At 36.1% G+C, this 24179-nt stretch overlaps 1 protein-coding gene across 3 annotated transcripts in view; it reads right to left on the reverse strand.

Annotated features, from left to right (window-relative positions):
* arhgef12b (Rho guanine nucleotide exchange factor (GEF) 12b) overlaps nt 1-24179 on the reverse strand; it is a 47273-nt gene that overhangs the window by 19319 nt on the left and 3775 nt on the right. For 2 of the 3 annotated variants that reach the window (XR_535441.2, XM_008428520.2), the window contains exons 2-13: nt 12536-12674; nt 12365-12436; nt 11083-11181; nt 10947-10996; nt 9880-9937; nt 8954-9165; nt 8016-8120; nt 7278-7403; nt 3527-3625; nt 3332-3442; nt 1471-1569; nt 1338-1380 (exon numbers count right to left, since the gene is read on the reverse strand). Coding sequence is in view for 2 of the 3 variants with exons in the window: in XM_008428520.2 (XP_008426742.1) it covers nt 1338-1380; nt 1471-1569; nt 3332-3442; nt 3527-3625; nt 7278-7403; nt 8016-8120; nt 8954-9165; nt 9880-9937; nt 10947-10996; nt 11083-11181; nt 12365-12436; nt 12536-12587 (1126 nt within the window). In the remaining variant the exon portion in view is untranslated. The remainder of the gene's footprint in view (nt 1-1337; nt 1381-1470; nt 1570-3331; nt 3443-3526; nt 3626-7277; nt 7404-8015; nt 8121-8953; nt 9166-9879; nt 9938-10946; nt 10997-11082; nt 11182-12364; nt 12437-12535; nt 12675-24179) is intronic. The other variant, XM_008428522.2, reaches the window with a different exon arrangement.

Below are 24179 nucleotides of genomic sequence, written 5' to 3' on the forward strand. Positions count from 1 at the left end.
TCAGTCTGGCGGCATGTTCTCCTCAGAGACCTAATTTCATCATTTATCCATGGGCAGAGACTTTTCTGTAGTGCCTTCCTAGCCTTAACTGGCGCTACTTGATCCAAAATATCAGCACATTGGCTATTAAAAGCATTCACAAAACAGTCAGTTTCAGTGAGATTATTAAGAAGTAAAGGATCAAACTTATCACAGAAAAGCATGGCTGTCGCCTCCGTGATGAGGCGACAGCCATGCTCCGTGACTAGTAACACAAGCTGAGCTACAGTATGTTTGGTCAGCTGTTTTTACAGATGTATGTGCTGTACAATGGCTGCTGGAAAAGACAAGTGTTTAATTGTTGACTTGCCATACAGAAACCACTTACTGCATTCTTGTGTGTTGTGCAGGAGGCTCCACTTCTGCTTTTCTAAGATGTACAACTGTATAATTAAGCATCTGTTGCAGGAATTCTCACGAGAGAGTGTAAATGTTGAGCTGGGGTATGGTAAGTAGGAACTTGGATTTAATGTGACAAGATGCCCTAAAACAGCTGATTCTGAAACGAGCTCAACATAAGCAGAACTGAGGAGACTCAAATCTCATTGTCTAAGAATGATTTTCTGCTAAAAAAATGTAATAAACATGTTTTGTGTAGCCCATAGATCTACCTTAACCTGTTCAAGGAAGCATCATATGTCTCCTTTAAATTCCCAAAAGTTAATTTATGATTTACCATGGGGGGAATTACAAACATTCCAGTTTTTTGCAATTCTGCAATCACACAAATAAATGCAAAAATCAACAGAGCCACACAGTTTTCTTCACTAATGGATAATTTTGATATTATTGCAAATTTTCCACAAAAATGATCAAAAACATTGGATTGAAGTGACAGCTAACTCCCACCTGCAGGAGGCAGTATTAATTACTTCTACTACACTGCTGCCTCAGCCCTATTTGATGTAACTTATAGTCTGTGATTGTAACGGAAAGTGACCCATTTAAGTTCTTTAAAAATGTCTGTCTGCTTGTTATTTTCTCATCTTTTTTCTTCTATAAGTAGATTTTGGAAGAGGTTTTAATGAGTAAAAAATATTGCAAATATTTCTAAAGTAGAACCACAAAAACAGTGATTTTGATTGCAAAACAATCACAAAAAAAGCCTGGAAGGACTTGCATTTTGTAATTACTCAGCTGATTTTTCTTTTATACAGAGGAATCCATATTCATGGGGTTACCACAGCCGCCAGTGAATACCTAAAATCCAAGAATACCTAAAACTCTAAAAAAGGCTTATATAGTTTAAACATCAGATATTCTTTAATATGCGTTATATTAATGTTTGGTTCCCTTACCTAATTCTGCTGCTATTGTTTCAGGAACTGGTACTTTTAGATTCTGGAAAAGACAAAAATGTAAATGAGTAAGAATTATGTCAACAAACCAGAGAATTAAAATAGAAAAAAGGAGAACAGAGATTAAACTTACTGCTGTTCTATCTAAGAAGAGGGAGTGGAACTCCATAAAGAAGCGTCGACTCTCCTTGGAGCTGGTTTGTTTGTGCATTTCTGCGTAGAGATAACAAAGCTGACGGGGAAGAAAACACTGCATGAGTTTTAATTTATTCCACTTTCCAGCCTCAATTAAAAAAAAACACATTCTGTTGTCAGGAAACAGCATTTCTCCATTAATTATGGTCTCCCACAAGGCTTTATATACGGTACACTTACTTTTATAGGAAAATTTTAGTTCTTTAAATATCTCTGTTTAATTTGTCAAACCGGATTTTGTTTTCCAATAATAAACCCTGGAATTTAAAAGGTGCAATTCACACATTAATCTGAACAGCAGGCCATATTTCTAGATTCTACCAGAAAAACACATTTCCTGTGTTCAGGAAATGTTTTAATGTTGACAATTTGTTATTTCAATTTAAATTTAAAATGCCATCAGGTTGTTATTTTTACTCAGGATTTGGTTACATTATGTGCATCTCTTTATGTTTAAGCATCACAAAGTCATGCTGCACACACAATACTTTTAAAAATGTTTTCCATTAGTTATGGAGACCCAAGATGATACATATGGATATCAAAAAATATGATAATCATTGAAATTATTTAGTCACACAAATTACACATAATTATTAAGGCATTTCTGTAATCATTTTCCATTCATGGTGCTATATTCAAACTGCCACATGATTGGTCAAATCCCTCAGCAGTTTACTTGCAAACCAATCACCTTGTAAAAATCAGTGTTAGACCCGCTCATTTTAAAAGGTTAGGATGACAGAAACTCATAATATTCTGCAACACAGTTTTATAAAATTATGATATTAATAATATTCTATCCATCCATCCATTTTCTGTACACCCTTGTCCCTAGTGGAGTTGGAAGGGGTGCTGGTGCCTATCTCCAGCTAACGTTTTGGGCGAGAGGCGGGGTCACCCTGGACAGGTTGTCAGTCTGTCGCAGGGCAACACAGAGACAGACAGGACACACAACCATGCACACACACCGAGGGAGAATTTAGAGAGACCAATTAACCTGACAGTCATGTTTTCGGACTGTGGGAGGAAACCGGAGTACCCAGAGAGAGAACCCATGCATGCACTGGGAGTACATGCTAACTCCATGCAGAAAGACCCCGGGCTGGGAATCAAACCCAGAACCTTCTTCCTGCAAGGCAACAGCTCTACCAACTGCTCCACTGTGCAGCCCATTAATAATATTAATAAATAGATTAAAATTATTACATAAAAAAATGACAATATATATCTACATAAGACTTTGATGTTCAGTGAAGATAAATTTAGATCTTTTTTTCACATTTACTTAAGTATTTAACAAATTGATTACTTGTTGAGTATTATTGATCTACTATGCACAGTGTGTATTTTTAGTCTTATTAAATTATCACATATATTCATATATGAACTTATTTAGTCATTTATTGATAATCAGCATATGGATGGAAACTTAAAAGTTTACAAACAAACATTGCAAATTATTCATCAAGTACCTTGAAAGGTCTTTGATAAATAATACAAGATATTCAATATAAAACACCAAGAAGCTACAGAGAATTAACATAATCATTTCTCTTTCCTTTTCATTTCAGAAAGGCTTTGAGAAATTAAAAGTTTAAGGTTTTGAAATTTGTTGGCATGTAGAAAATCGAAAAGTTTTTCTAAATCATACATTTGTCGGATGAATTACCATTTAATGTTCTATCTCTGTATGCTTTAATTTTATAATCAATTATTAACATTATCGTCAATGTTCTGAGCAAATAACTGCACTGTCAAATAATAGGTAAGGCAGTGATCTGTGTTAATGAACGTACCAGAGGAGCAGCCTCGAACTGGGACACCACATGATGGAGGAAGACAGCCAGATGAGCCGGTCGAGACTTAAGCAAGTCAATACTCTGAAAACAGCTGCACTCGCCGTTAATCTGAGGACAGAAATATGTTCATCAGATAAGCATCATGTGGTTCATTTTTCTGTGAAAAGTAAAAACAGGTTGTTAAAACTTTACCTGTTCTTGTTGATAGTCAAAGTAGTCGTCCTCCGCTCCGATTATCTGGGGGTTTAGGGTGTATGGAGGGCTTGCCACAGAAGAATGAGGACTGGAGTCCTAATTGACAGATTCAAGAAGAAATGCTGGGTTAAATATTGTAAACACACACAAAAAAAGCAAATCATTCAAAAACAATGGGCACAAGAAGGTTGCATTATACCACAACTTAAAGGTTTCTTTGTGGAATTTGTAGGTTACTTTCCACAACTTTTTTCTGAATATTGTTGGTCACTCACTTTCTGAAAAACAGTGGTAACTTTCCAACAATTTCATGGAACTTGAAAATGCATCCATTGATCTTACAGGTTACTCTCATCAAACTGCAAGTTTTTGATCTTGAACCAGTTTTAATTCTAGAAAGGCCAGGTACATGGTTCTATTTCTGGAACTTACGACAACAGTTGTTTTTCTCCTAGCAGTTTACTTACATTTCACATTCCCTGGTATTATAAATTACTTTCCAGTGCACTCACAGAATTTGAAGGACACTTTCTAAACTAACAGATTGTAGTTACTTTCTCATAAATTACAAGACACTATCCAGAATTTATGCTGAACGTGCAAGTTACATTTTGGCCTTAAATATTAGATCTTAGTTACTTTCCTTTAACTAACAAGTTACTTTCCAGAACTGCACACACATTATATTCCAGGACATTTGCATAACTTGCAAGTTACATTCTGAACTAAAATGTTACATTCTACTTATGTTCTTATAATTTACAAATTACTTTCCAGAACTTCATGGTTATATTCCAGAATGTTCACTCGATTTGTAAATTACATTCTGAACTTATACATTACATCCTATTTACTTACTAATGATTTAAAAGTAACATTACAGAACGTTCGCTAATCTTGCAAATTGTGTTTTGAACTTCATGGTTACATCCTAGTTCCTTTCACATAACTTAGAAGTTACTTTCCAAAACTTACGTGGTATATTCCAAATATTCTAGAAATTGCAAGCTATATTGCAATACTTTTTAGTTTATTCTAAACTAAAAGGTTAGTTTTTACTTACTTTTACGTGCAAACTTAAGAATGTTTGCTGAACTTGCTAGTTACATTCTGAACTCACAGGTCACATCCAAATTATTTTCTCAAAACATTAAAGTTGCTTTCCAGAACTTACATATTACAGTCCAGTGTGTTAGCTAAACTTGCAAGTTACATTCTGAATTAACAGGTCACCTTCTAGTCACTTTTCCACAATACATAGGGTTCCTTCTAGGACTCAAAGCTTTATTTTATAGGCCATCATAATAATGAATGGGTTCTGAGGATATCTGGAAAACACAGAATACATTCTGTAAACCTTAGGCGCTTATAGGTTGTTTTTTTAAACCAAATTTATCAGGGACTAACAGGTAACTTCATGACATTTACAGGTTACATTCCAGGACACTGAGGTTGCGTTCTAGTTACTATCCCATAACTTGAAGGTTACGTTCCAAAATTTTGTGATGACTTTCAAGGAATACATACATTAATTGATATAAATTATCAATAGCTTGCAAGTTACTTACCAAAAGATTACATAACAGTAGTTTTCCAGAAATGTACAGTAAAATTTCAGGAATCTAGCATGTACATTTTGTGGGGCTAACTTGTGAACAAGACATGAGGACTTATAATTTTTTTGCTAACCAAAACTCAGCTAGTTTGTGTTATTTCATTTGAAGTAGATAAAACAAGTTTTAATGTCTCCATAAAACTTTAATGTCAAATTCAGAATCTTCAGTGGTTTACAGTTTAAGACAATGAGTGACTTTCAGCTGCACAATTTTTTGGTTCAGATTTTTCTTATCTTTTATTGTTATAACAGTGTTTTTTTTTTCTTCTAAAAGACAAATAAGTAAGGAAAGTGCATAGACTTTCAGACCTTTAGGTGTACTGGCCACCCAAACTACTGTTTTTGTGTGATTATGTATTGTTGCCAGGGCAAACCCAGGAAAATAAGTAATCATCAGTCTGAATCACTCTTATCCTACTAATCTCTGCTCCTAATTGTTGCTGCTGATGTTTGAGCTGTAGCCTTGCAGAGCAGAGTTGCTGTTTCTTTTGGAGCTAGGCAGTGTTTGATCACTTCACTGGAGCTAACTAATTAGGGCACACTGTGGGCTTTTCGGAAGGGGAGTAGGCTCCCTAGGTCCTGCTTTTACAGGAAGTGTGTAAATATGCAGAAGCAAATAGTACTTCCCTGGAGATTTTATGGGAACTTTCAGTTTCCTGATGTTTATATGCAGTCTGTACTAATGGCGGTCATCTAACTTTGTCTGACTTTCTTCTGCCTTTCTCAAACGGCCATATAGCATGTTGCACATCTTTCTATAGATGTCAGTAATTTACATTCCTAGTTTAAATTGAAGAATTAGTTGGCAACCAAACTATCTAAAGTTCTAATTGTTGTAACATTAAGCTAAATGTTTAAATAACATTACTTTTTTTGAGTACCAAGGCAGAAAGAAGTATACTACTCAATAAAGCACACAACACTAAATTAATGTAAAAATATCTGCTAAAAATGATACTCAAAAGGTTGAAGAATTACTTTCGCATTTTCTTTTTTAATTGCTAATGTTAGATTGCATACAAGGAGCCAACTAAAAATGGCAAGTCCACCAATCCCATAATAACATGGTGTATTCATACTACATTCTTTATCGCAGGTGTAGTTTTTTGTTACTAGTGGTTTTCCGTAAACCCCAATTAATAAGCCATGTCTGTTGAACCTCCCACTTTTTTCCATCCACTCAACTTTCAATGAGTACGTTATAACTTTTCACAATATTAAAATGTTCTGAGACATAAAATTTAGAATTTTCATTATCTCTAAGCCGCAATCATAAAAATTGCATTAAACAAAGACGTCATGAACCTATTTATAGAGGAATTTCACTTTCTGAAATGAGTGACAAAAAAAACACGGACAGAAATCACATTTAAGTTTTTTTATTTTTACATTGGGAGACATTAATCAATCCTGTATTAATCCTCAGATTCCCTGACATCTAAATAAGCTGCTGGTGGCCACACCTGCAACCTCAACATTTACATTTGCAAGTGAAAATGGCTGCAAACTGATGAGCATTTATACAACCGTACATCTTTGAAAAGTAGGCGTGGAGCCTCCTGCACAAACAAGAATGCAGCAAGTGGTTTCTGGATGGTAAGTCATCAACAAAATACTTGTCTTTTCCAGCACCCATCAGTATGTGTAAGCTCATGCAGTGGTTGGACCAGCTGACCAAATGTTGTGGAACTCAGTGTGGGTTGCTACGTAACGGGGTGAGTTCCACTGGGGTTGCTAGGTAATGGGAAGTGCTTTGCTGAGGTCGCTAGATGGCGGAGAGTGCCTGCTAATTTTTTATATTAAATGTGGAAGGTTTTTGAAACGGCTCATTTTCCAGACGCCAATAAATATTACAAAACACAACTGGGTAGTTTTTTTAAGCACTTGGGATGTTTTTAGAAGCAGTAGAGATCCAAATCGGGAAAAAAGTGTGCAAAATGTGAATTTTGTAAAATTATAAAAATATATACTCCAACTGTTGTTGAATTCCCTCACTTGCAACTCACCCTTAAGAAGATTCACAGTAATACTGAACATCTTTTTTCAAAGGTTTATTTTTAAACTCAGAATTGGGTTAAGATGGAGAAGGTGATGGGAAATGTGTGTATGTAGCTGTGTGTGAGTAAATCTTACGGTGTCAGGAGCGTCTTCAGTGTCGGGGGATGAGCAGAAATTCAGGTCATCTTGGCGGCTAACGTCCGGACTCTGAAGTGGCGACTCTCTTTTTCCAGACGCCTCTGGAACGGACGTGCTGTGTGTCTAATGCACACACACATACACACACATGTATCACCACACGTAAAAAACACAAGAGCTGAACCCAAGTGATTGTTTAGTCTGGTGCTGAATACTGGGAAATCCCCCAGAGATTGCTAAGTAGGACCATTTCTTCGCTATTTTTAGATGCAGTGATAAAAGGGTTTTTATGATAAAGGAGTTTGTGTAAGCAGTGTTTCGCTTTAGAGGGGCTTCAACTACAGCTTGTGACTAACATTAGTTCTCGGCCAGCTGAGGCAAATTTTAAAAAAGTCACGCTTTAAATCTGTAGCAGAGATTGAATCACCAATGTGCCTCTGAACTCTACACTTCAGTGCAGAGCAAGAAAGAGAATGTTAATATATACAAAAAGCATTTTTAAAATTTTATTTAATCAAGAAATCACTTGATGAAAGACATTTTAAATATCGAATAATAAATAAAACGGAAATAAAAACCACACACAAACAAAACCATAAAAACAAAATTCTCCTTCAAAAATTACTACTCAGAATGAAAATCATTAAGCTCATTTTTATTTATCATGCCATTAATTGATTAATTTACAAACTAGAATATGTTACTGACTTATTTCCAGTTAAAAGCTGTACTTACAGCATTGCTGTTGGTTGGAGGCACTTCTACACCGGTCTGTTCCTTCAGGAGAGTCCCATCATCTCGCTCGTCTTCATCACGAATCCTGGACCCCGATGCCCCTTCCTGAAACATCAGCAAGTCTCAGGTGAAGCAAAAACCTCCATAACCTAATGTCAAATATATGTAGTCATTTGTTGCCTGAAATTCACTCTCTCTCTCTCCAGAATTTATTTTATTTAATTTAGATACAGACAGTTGCTTTTTTCAGTCTTTACAACTTTATAAGTAGTTCTATTTCTGTTTCATTTCGTCCATGATAGGTCAACTATATTATTAGTTGGGTGACAGCAACTTCATTGAGTAATAACATTGCAGTAGGTCTGTAGCAGAGTTGGATAGTAACTATGTTACATTTACTCAGTTACATTTACTTGAATAACTTTTTGGAAAATATGTATTTTAGCACAAATAAAGTCACACATGACTAGGTTTGTTCAAGCAACAAGTCATTTAAAAGCATGCCATGCCATCATCCTCCAGCTACTTTCTGTCGTCTTCTTCGTCTTTTCTGCCAGCAGTAACATCTAGTTGTTGATCAGATGGCTTGTGTGATGTGAAAAAAGTGTTTTTCTTGAGATTTTATGACATACACTAATTTTGATGCAGCCAAACCTCATCCTAGTGCAAAAACTTTTTATCGAAAAATGTGAGGGGTTTTTTATTTTTCAAAATTGCCATATTTCCATCAAGCAAATTCATTTTCATAATTCCAATTTGCACAATTATATGGTGAACAGAAATGCAGCTACAGTCATATAGTTACCTAAAACAGATCTAATAAATAGTTCTTATTGTCACGTTTATCATTGTCACAATAGTGCTGCCAGATATTGAGGTAAAATTAAGTCCATATCAACCCGAGTACTGTCTCTGGGTACTGTGGTCTGTGGTCTTACCCCATCAGACAGAGTGCAATTATTGTGGTTCTGATGGTTCCCACTCAAAAAGCTGCTTTGCTCCACACCGGACAGTGCAGGTGAGTTGGGGGTTGAAAGAGGAAGAGGCATGCTGACTTCTTCATGTTCTTCCTGCTCCTGCGCCTCCTCCAGGGGCATTTGGGAAAGGCCTGGAGGCCTCCCCAGCACCGTCAGCGCTACATAGGAACCCGCTGAGAGACAGTGAGGAAAACATCTCATTAAACCTTTAACAGTTAAATGGCTAAAAGAAGTATATGTAACTTGCTGCACATTTAAAATGAACAGTGTCTATATTGTATCACATAAATTGGTTTATATAGCTGCAAGGTGCTGAAGGTTTTCTACATGCTTAAATATATTTGAACTTCTCAGATGTAACTGAATATTTAGCATCATACTAAGAAATAACTGGATCTGTTTGTTTGATTGACTTATTTCTAAGAATAGTTTTTTTCTATGGAAGAGAATTAGGGCCACCAAAAAAAAATTCTAACTGAGAGTTTTTATTCTGGAACTCTGACTTTAATCTCAGAATTCCAATTCTGTGTCAATATATGTCAAAATCTAAATAAATAACTAAATATTCTTAGGAATATGTCAATTATTTTGTTGGTGAAAGCCTGTCTCAAATTGATTTGGTATATTTGAGTATTAAGATTCAAATAGTGCATAAACCAGTTAAAAGACAAAATTCTTCATTTTTCAGTGGCCCTAATCCTCTTCTGTATTTTTCTCAAAGGGTCATCATAGAAGGAAAATGGTAGGATAAATAATAAATAATAGAATCAAGTTTACATATCTTAGCACAAGCCAGTCATCACATCACAACTGTTGCTTTGACCACATTTCTAGCAAGTTTATAATTTACTTGCAATAAAATTCACTAATAGGAGACATATACTTACATTTTATTAACTTCACAACCTCTTTGTGGTTTGAACGAGTAACTAAAGTCCCGTTAACCTGTTGAAAAAGGAAAAACTAAGAATCCATTTCTAAAAGTGCTGACTCTGATGTGTATGCAGATGCATTATTGATGCAATTACACATAAATCATATGAAGACACGCTGTAGATTTTAGCATTAAGCATATCAATGGAATAAAAAAGCCTGGACAATGAGGCTTTTTTGTTCCTCCATTCTTGTCCAAAGTGACATGATTTGAGGTGGAAATCAATTATTTAAGCAACTTGTTGAATAAAATAACCTGCCTCAAAGTTTCGTTTATAAGCTAAATGTCTCTGACTTTGATTAACAAAAACAATTGAATCAAATGAGGCAACATTTAGATTTTAACAAAAAAGTGTTTTGAAGAACAGAGTTCAGGTAGGTTCATAAAAAGTTTAATTTAAAGAAAGAAAGAAAAAATGCTAATTTCTAACTTACTTTCAGCATTTTAAACAAGTTGTTACTGGGCTGAAATATCAAGAAAAAAATAAAAAATAAAATCCATGAAACTAACAGTAATGACTGTATCATGTCTGGACACCAACACACAAACAGAGTTTACTTAAAATTTGTGAATTCATTAAAAGGTAAAAGCACAAAATGATGGAAAAGTGAAAACAGTCCTTTGTTAGGCTAACAACATTAATACAAGCTAATGCTAATTTATTTGGTTTCTAACTGTATTTCAGTATTTTAGATAAGCTGCAAACAACTTAAATAGAAATTAAACAAAACAACATTAATAACTGCATTACCTTATAGTACATAAGTTAAATAGTTGAAAGTGGAAAAAGTGCAAAGCTAATGCAGAGCTAATAGTATTCTGTTCTAAATCGCTTTAGCCATTTCAAAATAAGTTGCCTATCTGAAATGCCTAATTTGATGGAAGCCTATTTTGACACACATACAATGTAAATAGTTTACTTGGGTTTTCTAAAATCATTCATCCATGATGGCTGGGGAGGAAAAGTCCTTTTTAGAACTTGGAGAAGGAAAATGGCTTAAAGTGACGCATGACGCCCACCTTAATGATCCGGTCTCCTGTTTGGACACCAGCTCTCATTGCAGCTCCATCTGCATCAGAAAAACAAGCAAAGTGAGAGACGCTGCTTTTATAAATGTGCTGTAATAATGTTTGTCTACATCTCTTCCAGCCTTACCTTCCTTCACCAGCTGCACAAATACAGGGTTGTCTCCACTAACTGTCAGACCAAAGCCATTTTTATCTCTTTGGATAATCACACAGCGCTGGACCAGACCTGCCATTTTTATAACAAATGAATAACAAAATTTTTAACAAATGCTACAAAAGCCTCTAAAATTAAATTATAAATTAAAAAAATCCATCCTGGATGTAGCTGAGATCCCTGGTTTTTTGTCCCTGTGGTCTGTTGGTGTTACCGATTGAAAAAAAAAACTCTTCAGGAAATGACAAATCAACAGCCTGAAACAAACAGAGCTTCAGAAACAGCAGCAACAAGAGCCACCGAGGATCAATTTGATCATAAACTGGAAGATGTTAAAACATCATTACCAGGTGACTTTTACACTGACATGCACTGAAGAAAGAAGTTTAGCTCAAAAATCAACACCTTCTAGCTAGACTTAAATTTGCAGCTGCCTATGTGGATAAGCTAAATATCCTATTCTTATTTCTCTAAAAAGAAAATAAACTTGTTATTTTACATTCAGACCTGAACCATCAAAGACACATAAAAAAGATTGCAAAGTTTCCTTTTATTACCTGCGTAAAAGGCTGACTTTCGTATTGGGACTAGAGAAACTTATCCAACTATTTATCTTTAGTCTAATTGATTACTGCAACAGTGTCTTCACAGGTCTGCCTAGAAGACCTTCCGTTGATCCAGAACGCAGCAAAAACCATTTGAATTTTGGGATCTATGATCTTATTCCCATTTAGTTTTCAAAAATAATATTTTTTTTCATCTGTGAGAACTTCTGAGCTGACAATTTTGGCCCACGTGACAGAATGTTTGGACACCCCTGCTCTAAACATTTACAAATATACAAGTCTGCTGATAAAAAGCAATTGTCTAAGCTTCCTTAAATCTACAATATAATGATTAAGAAAATATTATTTAGACAAACTAGAGAAACTGAAGGATTTCAGTTATACAGACTCCTGTGAGAGAGCTGAGTGGATAATTGGTTGTCTTCTGGACTCCATGAGAAGCCTCAAGACTTCAGGGTGAACAAAAGGGCAGGAAGGATTAATGTCAACCCCGTAACCCAGGCAACCACCCTAACAACGGGGAAAACACTTACAGCGTCTCTGCACATCTGCACAACAACCTCACAGTCAAATACTGACAGATTATTCATTTCATTATTCAAACTAAAGTGAGGGTGGGAAAAGTGCAACGAGCCAGTTCTTTAAAGTGAGCCGTTAAAGTACAGTACAGAGAGATATCTGTGTCTCACCTGTTGGGTCAAACTCGTGTTTAAGAGGATTTCCCATTCTTTGTGTTTTTGTCTGTGAGAATGCTCTGGGTCCTGTGAAGAAAAGACGACAAATGACAGAGAGAGAGAGAAAAAAATCACTGACAGAAACGATGTTCTCATTTTTTTCCCAAATTAAGGCTGTTTTCACACCTGATAGTCCAGTGGACTCGGTTTGATTGGGGACCAGAATCACAACATTCATTACATTTTCAGCTGTTGTGGTTCACTTTTACACTGCACTGGGTTTGGTTTGTTGATTATGCTGTTAAAAATCTGTTTCCAAGTGTCTCTAATCAACAAAAGAAGACAAGAAATTAGAACCTTATTGCACTTCATCCATTCCTACATTGAAAGTGAGCTCAACCTTTCTATCTTTTAAATGATGTAATTAGGGACGCATTAAACAGTCTTACAGTAACAATTTAAATGCATGTTATATCTTGAAATGAAGTGCCCATAAAACACTAGTTTTATAATCTGTATAAGCACTGCAGAAAACAACACAATATTTACAAAGATTTTTCTGTCATGAATATATTTTTTAAAACAGTTTTAGCTTAATTAGTACTCTCTGTGTTGTTCTTTCAACAAATGGTCTGCTTTAGAGTCTGTGTACTCATTTAACGCTTAATAGATTATTACATTAATTGACAATTATTTTAACAATTGGTTTGTCACAAATTAATCGTTTCAGCCCTACAAAATAACATACTATGATTTCCTGTTCTAATTACTTGATAAAACCTTAATTACACTAACAAGGACCTAAACCATCCCCATGCTCGTCTAATTTGATGTTTAACTGACTTAACCTTTGTGAGAATTTAAAGGTGGAGGTTCATTTATTATTAGCAGAGGCTCCTTCTCTCCTCGTTCCCCTTTGCTGCTGCTGTGTCTCGTTCCAAAAGGAGGGGGGGATTTTGTTTGTCCAGCAGCTCCTCCCTGGACAATGGGGGCCCTGGACTTTAAACAATGGCTCCCACGTCAGAGCCTGCTTACTATACGGAGACTTTGTGGGACAGATTCCCGGAAACAGCGACCAGGGTTTTTGGCTCGGCTTCAGCTTCCTGAACATGGGAGAAGGCTGCGAAATAAATCGGAGGGGAAGGAGGTGTTTGTGAGGGAAGGCCAAGGGCTATGCTGTGGAAATTTTAACAAAGCTTGCAGAGTGAAGGATCCTGTCTGAATGCAGGAAAGCGGAGGGAATGAACGAAATGTTGAAACAGATTCAGGGAATTAGAACGATTTTCCTTTGTGTTTAGACTAAACATTAAGCAAATGTTTAGTCTGGATTTTAGCCTCGCAATCATAGGCAGAACCAAGATCATGTTGGATCGGGGAATAAAAAGGTGGTGACCTTAAAACTCAAGAGAGGCACCTTGCTATGGCTGGAGAAGATCAGAAGCTGATAAGAGATGCAGATAAAAGGACAGACGACATCCTGCTCAGTGGGTGGCGGCTAGTGGAGCAGCGTCCAAAACATGAAGGAAGCTTCCAGATTCATCCATTCATCTGTTACAGGGTCCGCAATATGCAGATCCGAAGCCGTATGAGGCTCTTAATAACTTTGGTAAAAACTTACCAAACACCAACTTTAAGGCGCATTCCACTTTTTATCACTTCCGATACCGATATCTGAGGTTTAGCGGATACCGATCCAATACAGATAAACAATACTGAATTGACTTAAAACATTTCTGTTTTTAAACACGGACGTAAATGTACTGAATTACAAATTTATAACTCTGCACCAGTACACCACAGTTAAATAGATCAATAGCTTTACAAGCTTGATCAAACATGTAAGAACAACATAATTTGTTCAGCCACTGCAAAATGAATAAGAAACTGACACTGACAAAGACAATAGGTTGACTAGCTTGGTCAAAATTGCAAAAATAAACTGCAACAAACCTTTTTTCAAGTGGTTCAAAAAGTGTAATTGGGAATTCTAAATATAATGTAAAATAAATAATGAAGCATGATGTCACTCAGAGCACAAAAACAGAATAGACCTGCCCTCCTGGATCAAACACATAGCCACCAATACCCAATCTAGAAGTTTTTCAATATCAGAACCGATACAGATATTAATATCGGATCAGTGCACTATAGTAGCGATCAAATAACAAATGCCGTTTTTAGCAGTTTTTCAGATTTTTTTTTTTTTTGAATAATTGCACTAAACATCCAAAACAACCAGTCATGTTTTGTTAGGTCTTTTTTATTGTTGTTGTTTTTTGGTTGGAAACTATGTACTTTTTCAGAATCAGCTTTATAGGCCAAAGGCCTAAACAAGAATTTCTACTTTGATTTCAAGCGCTCACAGTGTACAGACATTAGGTATAAATACCAGACGTGTAATGTGGTTGTTCATCTGTTGGGAATAACTTCAAAGGATATTAATTAAACACAGGGCCCTAATTTCTTACCCTTGCATGTAGAAGAACAAATAAACTCAGAAATGTTCAATTACTACCTAAAAAATACAAAAACAAACAAAAACACAAACTTGCAGACAAACAGAATAAAAAAAAAAACTTCATTTAATTTAACTTAAGTTCACTGTAAAAGTTAACATGCATGTAAATTCTGCCCCGTTTACAATGAATGTTCTTAGATTTAGCTTGTTGGACTTCCAGCTCTCCAGCCGTCCTTCCCTGTTATCATCCCAGAGGAATGGTCTGGTATTTTTGGCATCCGAGGCAGAAAACAAGCAAAGAGAATCAAGAGCAGCAGATACAGCTGCAGACTGGCACCAGGAATATAACTTAAAGTTCGTAATTATCCAAGTTCCAGACTGAATGAAGGATTTATCCTTGAATCTTTAGGACATTTTTCTCAAACATAATAATCATCAAAATGTCCAGATTTGTTCCAACTGAGTTAATCACATAACATCACCGTGATTTTATGAAATGTATTGGTTGCCATTTAATGTTGGAAAGTTACAACCAGGAAGCTTTAAACTAGTTTGATAAAATCATAATTGACCGTTTTAAAGTTAAAAAGAATGACATTTTTTTTCTTCAGGCAGAAGTACAGGGCAAAGGTATTCATACCCCCTGTACCTTTAATCATTTTGTTACTTTACAACCACAAGCTGCAGCATATGGGGATTAATGCAAATGATCAACACAAATGAGCAAATAATTTGCAAGTTGAAAGAAAAGGAATTTTATTTTTCACAAACTGAAGACCCTAAATGAAATCTGTTGCAACTAGTTGCCTTCAGCAGCCGGCTAACTAGCATGTAGCAGTAATCTGCCTTGGTGTGATTTTTGATTTCATCCTGAACGCAGTTCTCACCATGAAACACAGTGGTGGTAACGTCATCATGCTATGGGGATGTTTACCTAAAGTCCACATACTTAAAAAACCATAAAATTTAAACTAAAATATTACATCTGACCAATAAAAAAAATTATACAGAAATAAAGCCTCAATAATGTATGTTTGAAACTTGCTTAAAGTTTGTCAGTTTTCAAAAGGTTCTTTTAATTTGTCAAATGAGCTTCACTGGAACGGATATTTTTAATTTAATAATTTAAATGGAGGCACTTTGCATCATTTGATGGTTGAAAAGCCTGAATAACAGATAAAAAACAATAAATATCTTTGTTGTTGAGTTCATATGTTTATTTATTCAATAATTTAGCTACAAAACTGTTTTTTTAATTGAACATTTTACCTATTTTAAGAAAGGATCCACTTAAAAAAAAGGTTTTTAATCTCAATGGGCTTTTTATGCTTGTAAAATAAAGGTTAAAAAAATTATATACATGGTTTTAAATAGCAATGTAATTCATTGTTTACAGACCCTGCAATTAACTTGATTTAACATTTTAATTGAGCTCCACCTCAAGTCGTAATATGACAAACTGTGTATTACTTACCATACCATACCAACTTTATTTATAAAGCACTTTAAAACAACCACAGCTGATACAAAGTGCTGTACATTAAAACACAACATCACAATATTACAAATAATTAAAAAAAAAACTCTTACAGTTTAAAAACAAACAAACGTACAATTTAAAACTAGATCTTGCTGGAGTTGAAAGCCAAGTAAAATAGATGGGTTTTAAGACGAGCTTTAAAAGTGGATTACTTTTGTTTATTCTTAAGCAATTTCTTCACCTTCAACACTGGTTGGTTTTTCCGTTTGCCAGTTTTCTTTCATTTATTTTTCTCCTTCCAGTGACCTTCAATCTTCACAGATTGTAATTTCAGTCATGACATTTAACAACAAAGGCTTCTAAATTAAGTAGGAACTGCTGTTTTATTGTGTTTTTGTTGCAAACTGCAGCTGCCTGGTTTGATTGTTGTCTAATTATGGATTGTCCACTCAGGTTTCAGTTATACTAGCGAAATAATACGCAGCAGAAGCAGTAGTGCAGGTTTTTAAATGCCATAGAACAAATACTTGGCTTCATTGTGTCATAAAAAGCAACAGTCATCTCACCCAAAGTTATTTAAAAACATATAAGTTAATGGAATCATGTCACTGTAGTCAAGTGTGCTCATTTCCTTTGTTTGGACTTCTTGTGCAGTTTTAGTCGTTCTAATGCATCACAATACGGTGCCATCTAACCTTCCCATATTTTCCACAAGTGAATTTTTCATATGAAAATGTGATTTGGATGTGAAAGACCATGTGCTTCTTTGATTTATTTTTTATGTTGTTTTTAACACATATTTAGAGTTTAAGACTTTGCAGTCAATCGATTAAAAAAATGTAATCAGTTTAATCAAACTCTGCAAGCTTGAGATATAAATATGTACGCAGTTGTGGTTCTTGCATCCCTCCAACCACTTAAAATTTAGCATTATCTGGGTTTTATTACAGTAGAAATATTGTCTCCCAGTACTCAACAGCAACTAAGAGAAAATGACACCTCTACAAATGCATACAAGTAGTAGCAAATTTGTTCAGGGGACAACTGACAGGTAAGTTATATTTTGTTTTCTGGTTTTTGGGTGTTCCGCCTTTGTCTGATGCCACGCTGGGCTACTGCCCATAACGCCCATGTCGAAAACTCGCACCAAATGCATATTTTCAAAAAATGTTTTATCTCAAACCAAACGTGTGTAAAGATTCTCAGTTTTCCAGGTTTTTATATTCAGAAAAGTTTAAAGAAAGTAATTTTGCTCACTGAGAAATGTTCCTCTCCACTCATTTTCTATGGAACTTGTGCAGCAAAGCAACAGTCATGTATCCGACACTGCTATTATTACATGAGTGCTGGATGTGTAGGACAGTGCTTTAAGCAAGAAATCTTATTTGAGAATCGTATTTTGAAGAATAAAGGGAAGCAGTATCTCTGTTGGTGCAAAGTTGCTACAGCAGAATCAGCTGAAGCAGTCTCCAACACTTACAAATAACTGTGTTCCCATTTTGGGAACTTTGGCTGAAACCAACACATTGGTGCATTTGCCACTGCACTGTACTCGTTCCATTTTCTGATGATAAATATTCCAAGTGGATAAAGTTGTTTCCCTTTATTTCCATTCTTGAGTCAAACTCAGGGCTTTCCCTAAAGACCGTGATGGTCCAAATGATTAATGGCTGGTTATAAATGAACAATGAGGTTGATTATTAGAGCTTCCCAAAATGAATGTTGACATGTTAACTCTACCATCTGACATGATGCGGCTACCACTATGAGCATGTAAATTCAATATAAGCTTGTGAACTCAGCTATAACCTCATAGAGAAGCTGTAAATCCTAGACGATCATGCTCAATGCATGAAGAGCTGGTGTTTGATCATTTCAAAGGTAAAAACAAAAAGAAAACAGAAGTTGCACTGTGTTCACTCTGAGTTATTCAGGAAGGGAGCAGATCTGATGACCCTTATGGACATTTTTCAGCTGTGATGTCACCACTTCCTGTCATGAGGAGGGGGGTGCTTTAAAAAACAAAGATCCTCTGAGCATGTCTGGCTGCCTTTGAATGAAAAATAGGATTATAGATTCAATCTGACTCCATCCCTCTCCCTCCTCGCTGATGTCTTTCTGCAGGAACACAGCAGGGAGGATTGATGTATTTTATTTATTTCACTTCACGCAGTAATTTCATTACAGCTTCCCAGAGTAACCCAGGAAGAGCAGTGGTGTTCCAGCAGGTTCAGCTCAGAGACACAAGGTGTTGACTCAGACATTAAAGCACTCAAACCTTCACTGACTAAAGGAGAACAGTGGACCCACTTTCTATTTACGAAAAATTCACCTTTTTTTGAACAGCAAATCTAAAATGTCTGAAAGAAAATGGAACTTCTGAAGCTGTAATACTTAAGTGCAATACTTCTTGGCCCACTATTGGCTGACGTTTGCAAAGCAGCCAATCCAGGAGAATCATTCTTTTCACTTGGCTCTGATTGACATAGCTTTACTCTTATGTGTAGTCTACATGTTCACTGGCTGCTTTACCTAAAGGATATCTGGAAATGATATCATAATTGCTTGATTGACTTTAATAAATCAGGTTTGCATGAGGCCTCAAAATAGTTACATTAATAATGCATGAGTCTCAAATTGTAGACTATTTGTATGACTATTTGAGTGTGTGCGTGCTACTTTGTAATCTGGAATTGCGAAGATGTTACAATGAAGCACTCAGCGCCCAGGTAGCCTCAACTCCCAGAAGCAGACCAAAGAAAACAACAAAAAGTTTACATTTGACCAAAATGCCTTCTCTCACATGTTTCCTGGATCTTCAATACTGAATGAGTCACACTAAAAACAAGGCTTCTTTAAACAATGGATTTCTTTCTGCCACTTTTCCATAAATGTCAAATTAACGTAGTGCATGACTAAGGGAATTTATATTTGGTAATTGCTTCAGATTTGTCATTTAAATCACACATAAAAACCATCTGAAATCAGATTAAATGTAATCTGATTACATTTAATCAGATTAAATGTAATATGTTAGATGTGTGGACATCTGACATATTCATCATCAGGATGTCCACACAGGCATTAAATGTACACGCATTCTAGGATTTTGTCACATGTCACTTGCTGTTTACCCATTTGATTTCAAGCTAATGTAACAACACAAAAAACACTGCAATCACTCTATAACACACTATAACAACTCTGGATTTGTGAACAAATATGTATGATCACTGTTAAATATCACAAAAACACAGCTTATTCAATTGGGAAACTATGATTAACGGTGACCTATTATGCTTCCTTGAACAAGTTTGGATAACTCTATTGGCAATAAAAACATGTTAATAAATATTTTTTTTAACTAAATCATTCACATTTTAGTTCTGCCTATTTTGAGCTCCTTTCAGAATGAGCCATTTTAGGGCCTCCGCCACTTTAAATCCAAATAAGCTGCTGTTGGCCATGTCACCCAAATAGAAATACTAAAATGGGCAAGCTGTGAAGTTTGGGGGTGAAAGTTCACAATTTAGCAGGAAAATCATGCTAAACATGCAGCCAGAGATGCATTAAGATTTAAAAATCACACGCTGAGGAAGAAATAAATTCTGGAAGAGAATTTTAAGAGTAAAAAATGTCTAGAGAGCAAGTCGTGTCAAGACTATCTTGACTATCTGAAGCATATGGAAAGGAAAATACAAAAGATAGAACATCATAGATAGAACAAAAACAAAAGACATGCAGAGACACGGCAGCTTGTTTCATGTGAAAATAATCAACCCATCTTGTTGAGTTTCCCTGAAAATACATTACAAAAAAATGCACAATTCTTCCAAATACGATGCGTACAAGTGGCGCAACAAATGTCTCAAAAGGCCAACTCAGACTCAATTCTCCTCATGTAGAGGCTCTTGAACAAGTTCCAAACTGTGACCTAATCACCCCTGGAGTTCGGCTGTAAATGTAACTAAGTAACAGCAGCAAATCTCTGCAACATGAGCTTGTGCAATACTTTAAACATAGTTTGGCAAAATGAAAAATTCATGCAGGTATTTTCATAGATTCAGAGACACAAAAATGACTTTCTAAATGTAGAGAACAAAAGCTGATCCTTTGAGGACAAAAGTCCAAAAAAGTCAACAGATACAGAGTACTGTTATTTATCTAAAATCACAAAATGTTTCCTTAGGCAACAAAGACAAAATAGTTCCACATCAGAGTGGTCTGACGTTAGTAGTGGTGGATACACGAGGGTACCAACAATCATTTTCCATCATGTTGTAAAGAGTCCAATATCTGTTTCCAGACGTCACAGAGTTCTGGAATGGTTGCCACACGATTCTTTATTGTTCCCTTTGTTTGTTGGCAATCTTCACAATGTATCCAGCTGCCCTGACACATTCACTGGTTCCAACACTGAACCCCTGTGACATCTGTAAGGCCAACATGCTCAACAACATCCCAACCTCAAGCAAACCTAAAACAGGACCCCATTAAACTCCAACGAGTCCAGGTCAGTGTGTGTGAGGTTTCTCTGCTGATGTTATTAAAACTCCAGTCGTCTTGGTTCAATTGGGGAAGTCATAACATTGGTTACATTTCCAGCTGGTGCGGTTCACTTTCACACTGCACTGTGTCAAACCACGAACCAAACTCTTTGAAAAGCCTGTTCCCCCCTTGTGTGCTGTGGTGGCGCAGGGGTTAAGCACAGTCCACATATGGAGGCCTCAGTCCTCAACGTGGCCGTCGCACGTTCGATTCCTGGCCTGGCGACCTTTGCTGCATGTCTTCCCCCTCTCTCATTACCCACTTTCCTGTCAACTAACTATCAAATAAAGGCCACTAGAGCCGATAAAACCTTTTAAAAAAAAAAAACCTGTTCCCCCACTCTCCTGTGGTGGCGATCATGCAACAAGAACCACTAAAGGGAACCACACAAAAGCCTCTGAAAAAGACACCGAAAGAATCTTCCTTCTTCACAAAATATAAATAAAAATGAAGTGGTGTCAAATTTTATTAGTTCTTTGATTTCTCTTTTGTATTTTGGTTAAAAAAAAACACAAAACATTTCTCTTGCTAGTGGTAGACACATGTTTGTTTTGGTTATATTTACCCAGAATTCCCTGCGCAAAACGTTATATTCCTGCTTTTGGAGCGGTCTCTGGTTCGCTTGGTGTCCACACGTGCATTCAAACTGCACCACAGCTCACTTCAACCGAATTGAACTGTTCGGTTTGTAGGCAGACCAGAATTAGCTTTTTTGGTTTGATTATGCATTCACACCTCCCCCAACAAACTGGACTTTCTACGTAAATGAACTAAAGTTCAATTAAAGTTGACCAAACAGGACCGATGCGAATGCATCTCAGAGCGTTTTCACACCTGAGGCATTTAGCCTGTTTAAAATTGAGCTTCGGTACATTTCTCCACTTGGTGTGGGATCACAGCTACCACACTAGGGTGCAGTGCAAAAGAACCATAGCAAAACCATTTCAAAGAGGTGGTCTTTGTATGGTTCCTAATAAACTCTAGAGCAGTTTGTTTATGGTGTGAACGTAATATGACCTTAATCTAAAACAACTACCAGGTATTTGCTGCAAGATGCCTTGCAATGTCCAGATAACTATTTCATTGTCGGATGCGGTAGAGTAAACAAACAACTTAAACAACGGCAATGTATCTTTTTCTCACAGAGTAAAGCCTGATGCAGCTTTCAGGACGTCTTCTCAAAATCATTCGGTTTACTTAGCTGATAAACATAAAATAAAAAACAAAACTGGGTCAGAACACAGCATCTGCTTCCTGAGTTTACATTTTGTTCTCCAGACACGGACACATCTGACCAGTAAACAGACCGGACCTTCTCATGTGGTTCGTAGTGACAGGTTCTGATCGGCATAGCATTTTTCCATGGGAAAAAAAAAAAAAAAGAACCATCAGAAAAGTTACACTCCTAAACCGATTCAAACGCATTAAGTCGAGGTATGAGATGAGACACGCCATTGAGTTCACAAAAATGAGATGACATTTAACATTATTTTCAAAATTAAGAATTCTAATTTTTTTGTTTTTGGGTTTTGTTATTGTTTGCATACAAAGAGTAAAACTTATACAGATCACAAATTATGTAGTAGACTGTGCAGTAGTAAACCAGCACTGACTAATCCTGTTTTGATTAGTCCACATATTTATGTTCTGATGCTTGTCAAATTCTAAATTGTTTGTAATGCCAGAAAACTGGTCAACATTCTCACTTTTGTGTTTTATAAAATAGAATACAGGCTTTAATTAAATTATACTTTAAGGAACCAACGTTCTTCACTACACGTGCTTCAGGTTTTGAACTGGATGTTCAAATGCAGTCACACGCTAAAACCGCGGAATAGCCCTTTATTAAAGCCAGAAAGTCGGCTCATTACAGTAGTCTCCACTCCTTGTGAAACTTCCCAAAAATTATTGGATGGATTTTGCTTGACAATCCTCCGAAGGTTGCTTATGCCACTTTTCCTACCACACTTTGTCCTTCCACTCAACTTTCTATGAAAATGCTCCAACTTTTTCACGATATTTGAACTGTCTGGGGATTTTCAATATTTGTAAGCCATCAATATTACATGAAGTAAAGGCTTGAAATATTTCGCTCTATGTGTAAAGAACCTGTGTAATAAACAAGTTTCACATTCAGAAATATGTAACAAAATATTTAATATTTTCACAACTTAATTTGTTTTCTAGCTGTACATGTATAACATAAATTCTCAATAAGATAAGTGAGAGATTGCATTTGTAATATGACCAACCATAAAAACTTGAATACTTTTATGAGCAGCACAAACCTGCCAGGGAAAATCAGTTTATTACTGGGTGCTTAATCGTTTTTGTTAGGTTGAATTGTTTTCTCCATTCAGTTTAAGGCTGACAACCTGGAAAGAATGAAGAGACCACGACAATCAGCCTCACCTTCCTGCTTCAACTCCTCGTAAAATTGTCTGGATCATTACTGCTTGTACACCCACAGTTAGAAATTAAAGTTAAATAGAGATTTCACTCTTCCACCATGTTGAATGAATGTGTCTTGAGCACATTTTCACTCTTTTTTTTAGGAGTACATAATGTCTACCAGGCAAAAATATAATAAAAGAGGGTGGAGAAGCTGAAAATGAAACCTCTAACTGTTTTTCTTAGAGCTGCGATCCTTAAACGTTCCACTGGCTTTTAAAAAGCAATAATTTAATTCTATATTAGAAGGGACACATAGACACTTATGATTGAATCATGCCATTTCTCAGACAAATAGAAATGCACAAATATAATAAAATAAACAAACTTGTGATGCAGATATTGATTTTTTTTTTTTTTAATCTTTAATAAAAGTTTGTTGGATTTTCCTTGCACCTAAAAAAGGATCTGGTGCCAAACCTTGACAGCCAAATCAATCTTTCCAGCTAAACCCAGGAAGAGAACAATTCTGCGCTGGTTCTGCTCCAGAATCAGATCGGGACCAAACCATCCACAATCTTTATGTGGAAATTTGTGACGAAAATCAGAAGAGACCCATTGTTGTGAAGAGCAGCTGGGCGGACGATCGCCGAGTTTCTTCCGCCCGGCTGAATATAAGAAATCAAGTGACTTTCTTTGACTTTCCAGGGCCACCACAATAAAAATTGAAACTCCAATTTTTGGGGACTTGTTCCTCTAGGACAGAATTTGACTCATGGGTTCATAAATCAATGTTGCTATGGTAACTTTGTAACTTTCCAGCAGACAACATTTGAGTTTGATACAGCAGACTTGACAGATGATCCACTTAACTCATTTAATTTAGAAGTGTTCAGCTCTGTCTGTGAGTCATGCTGCTTCTGTTAGGAAACATTTGATGAAAATCCACAGCC

The sequence above is a fragment of the Poecilia reticulata genome, linkage group LG14, assembly GCF_000633615.1.
Source record: "Poecilia reticulata strain Guanapo linkage group LG14, Guppy_female_1.0+MT, whole genome shotgun sequence".
NCBI lineage: Eukaryota > Metazoa > Chordata > Actinopteri > Cyprinodontiformes > Poeciliidae > Poecilia > Poecilia reticulata.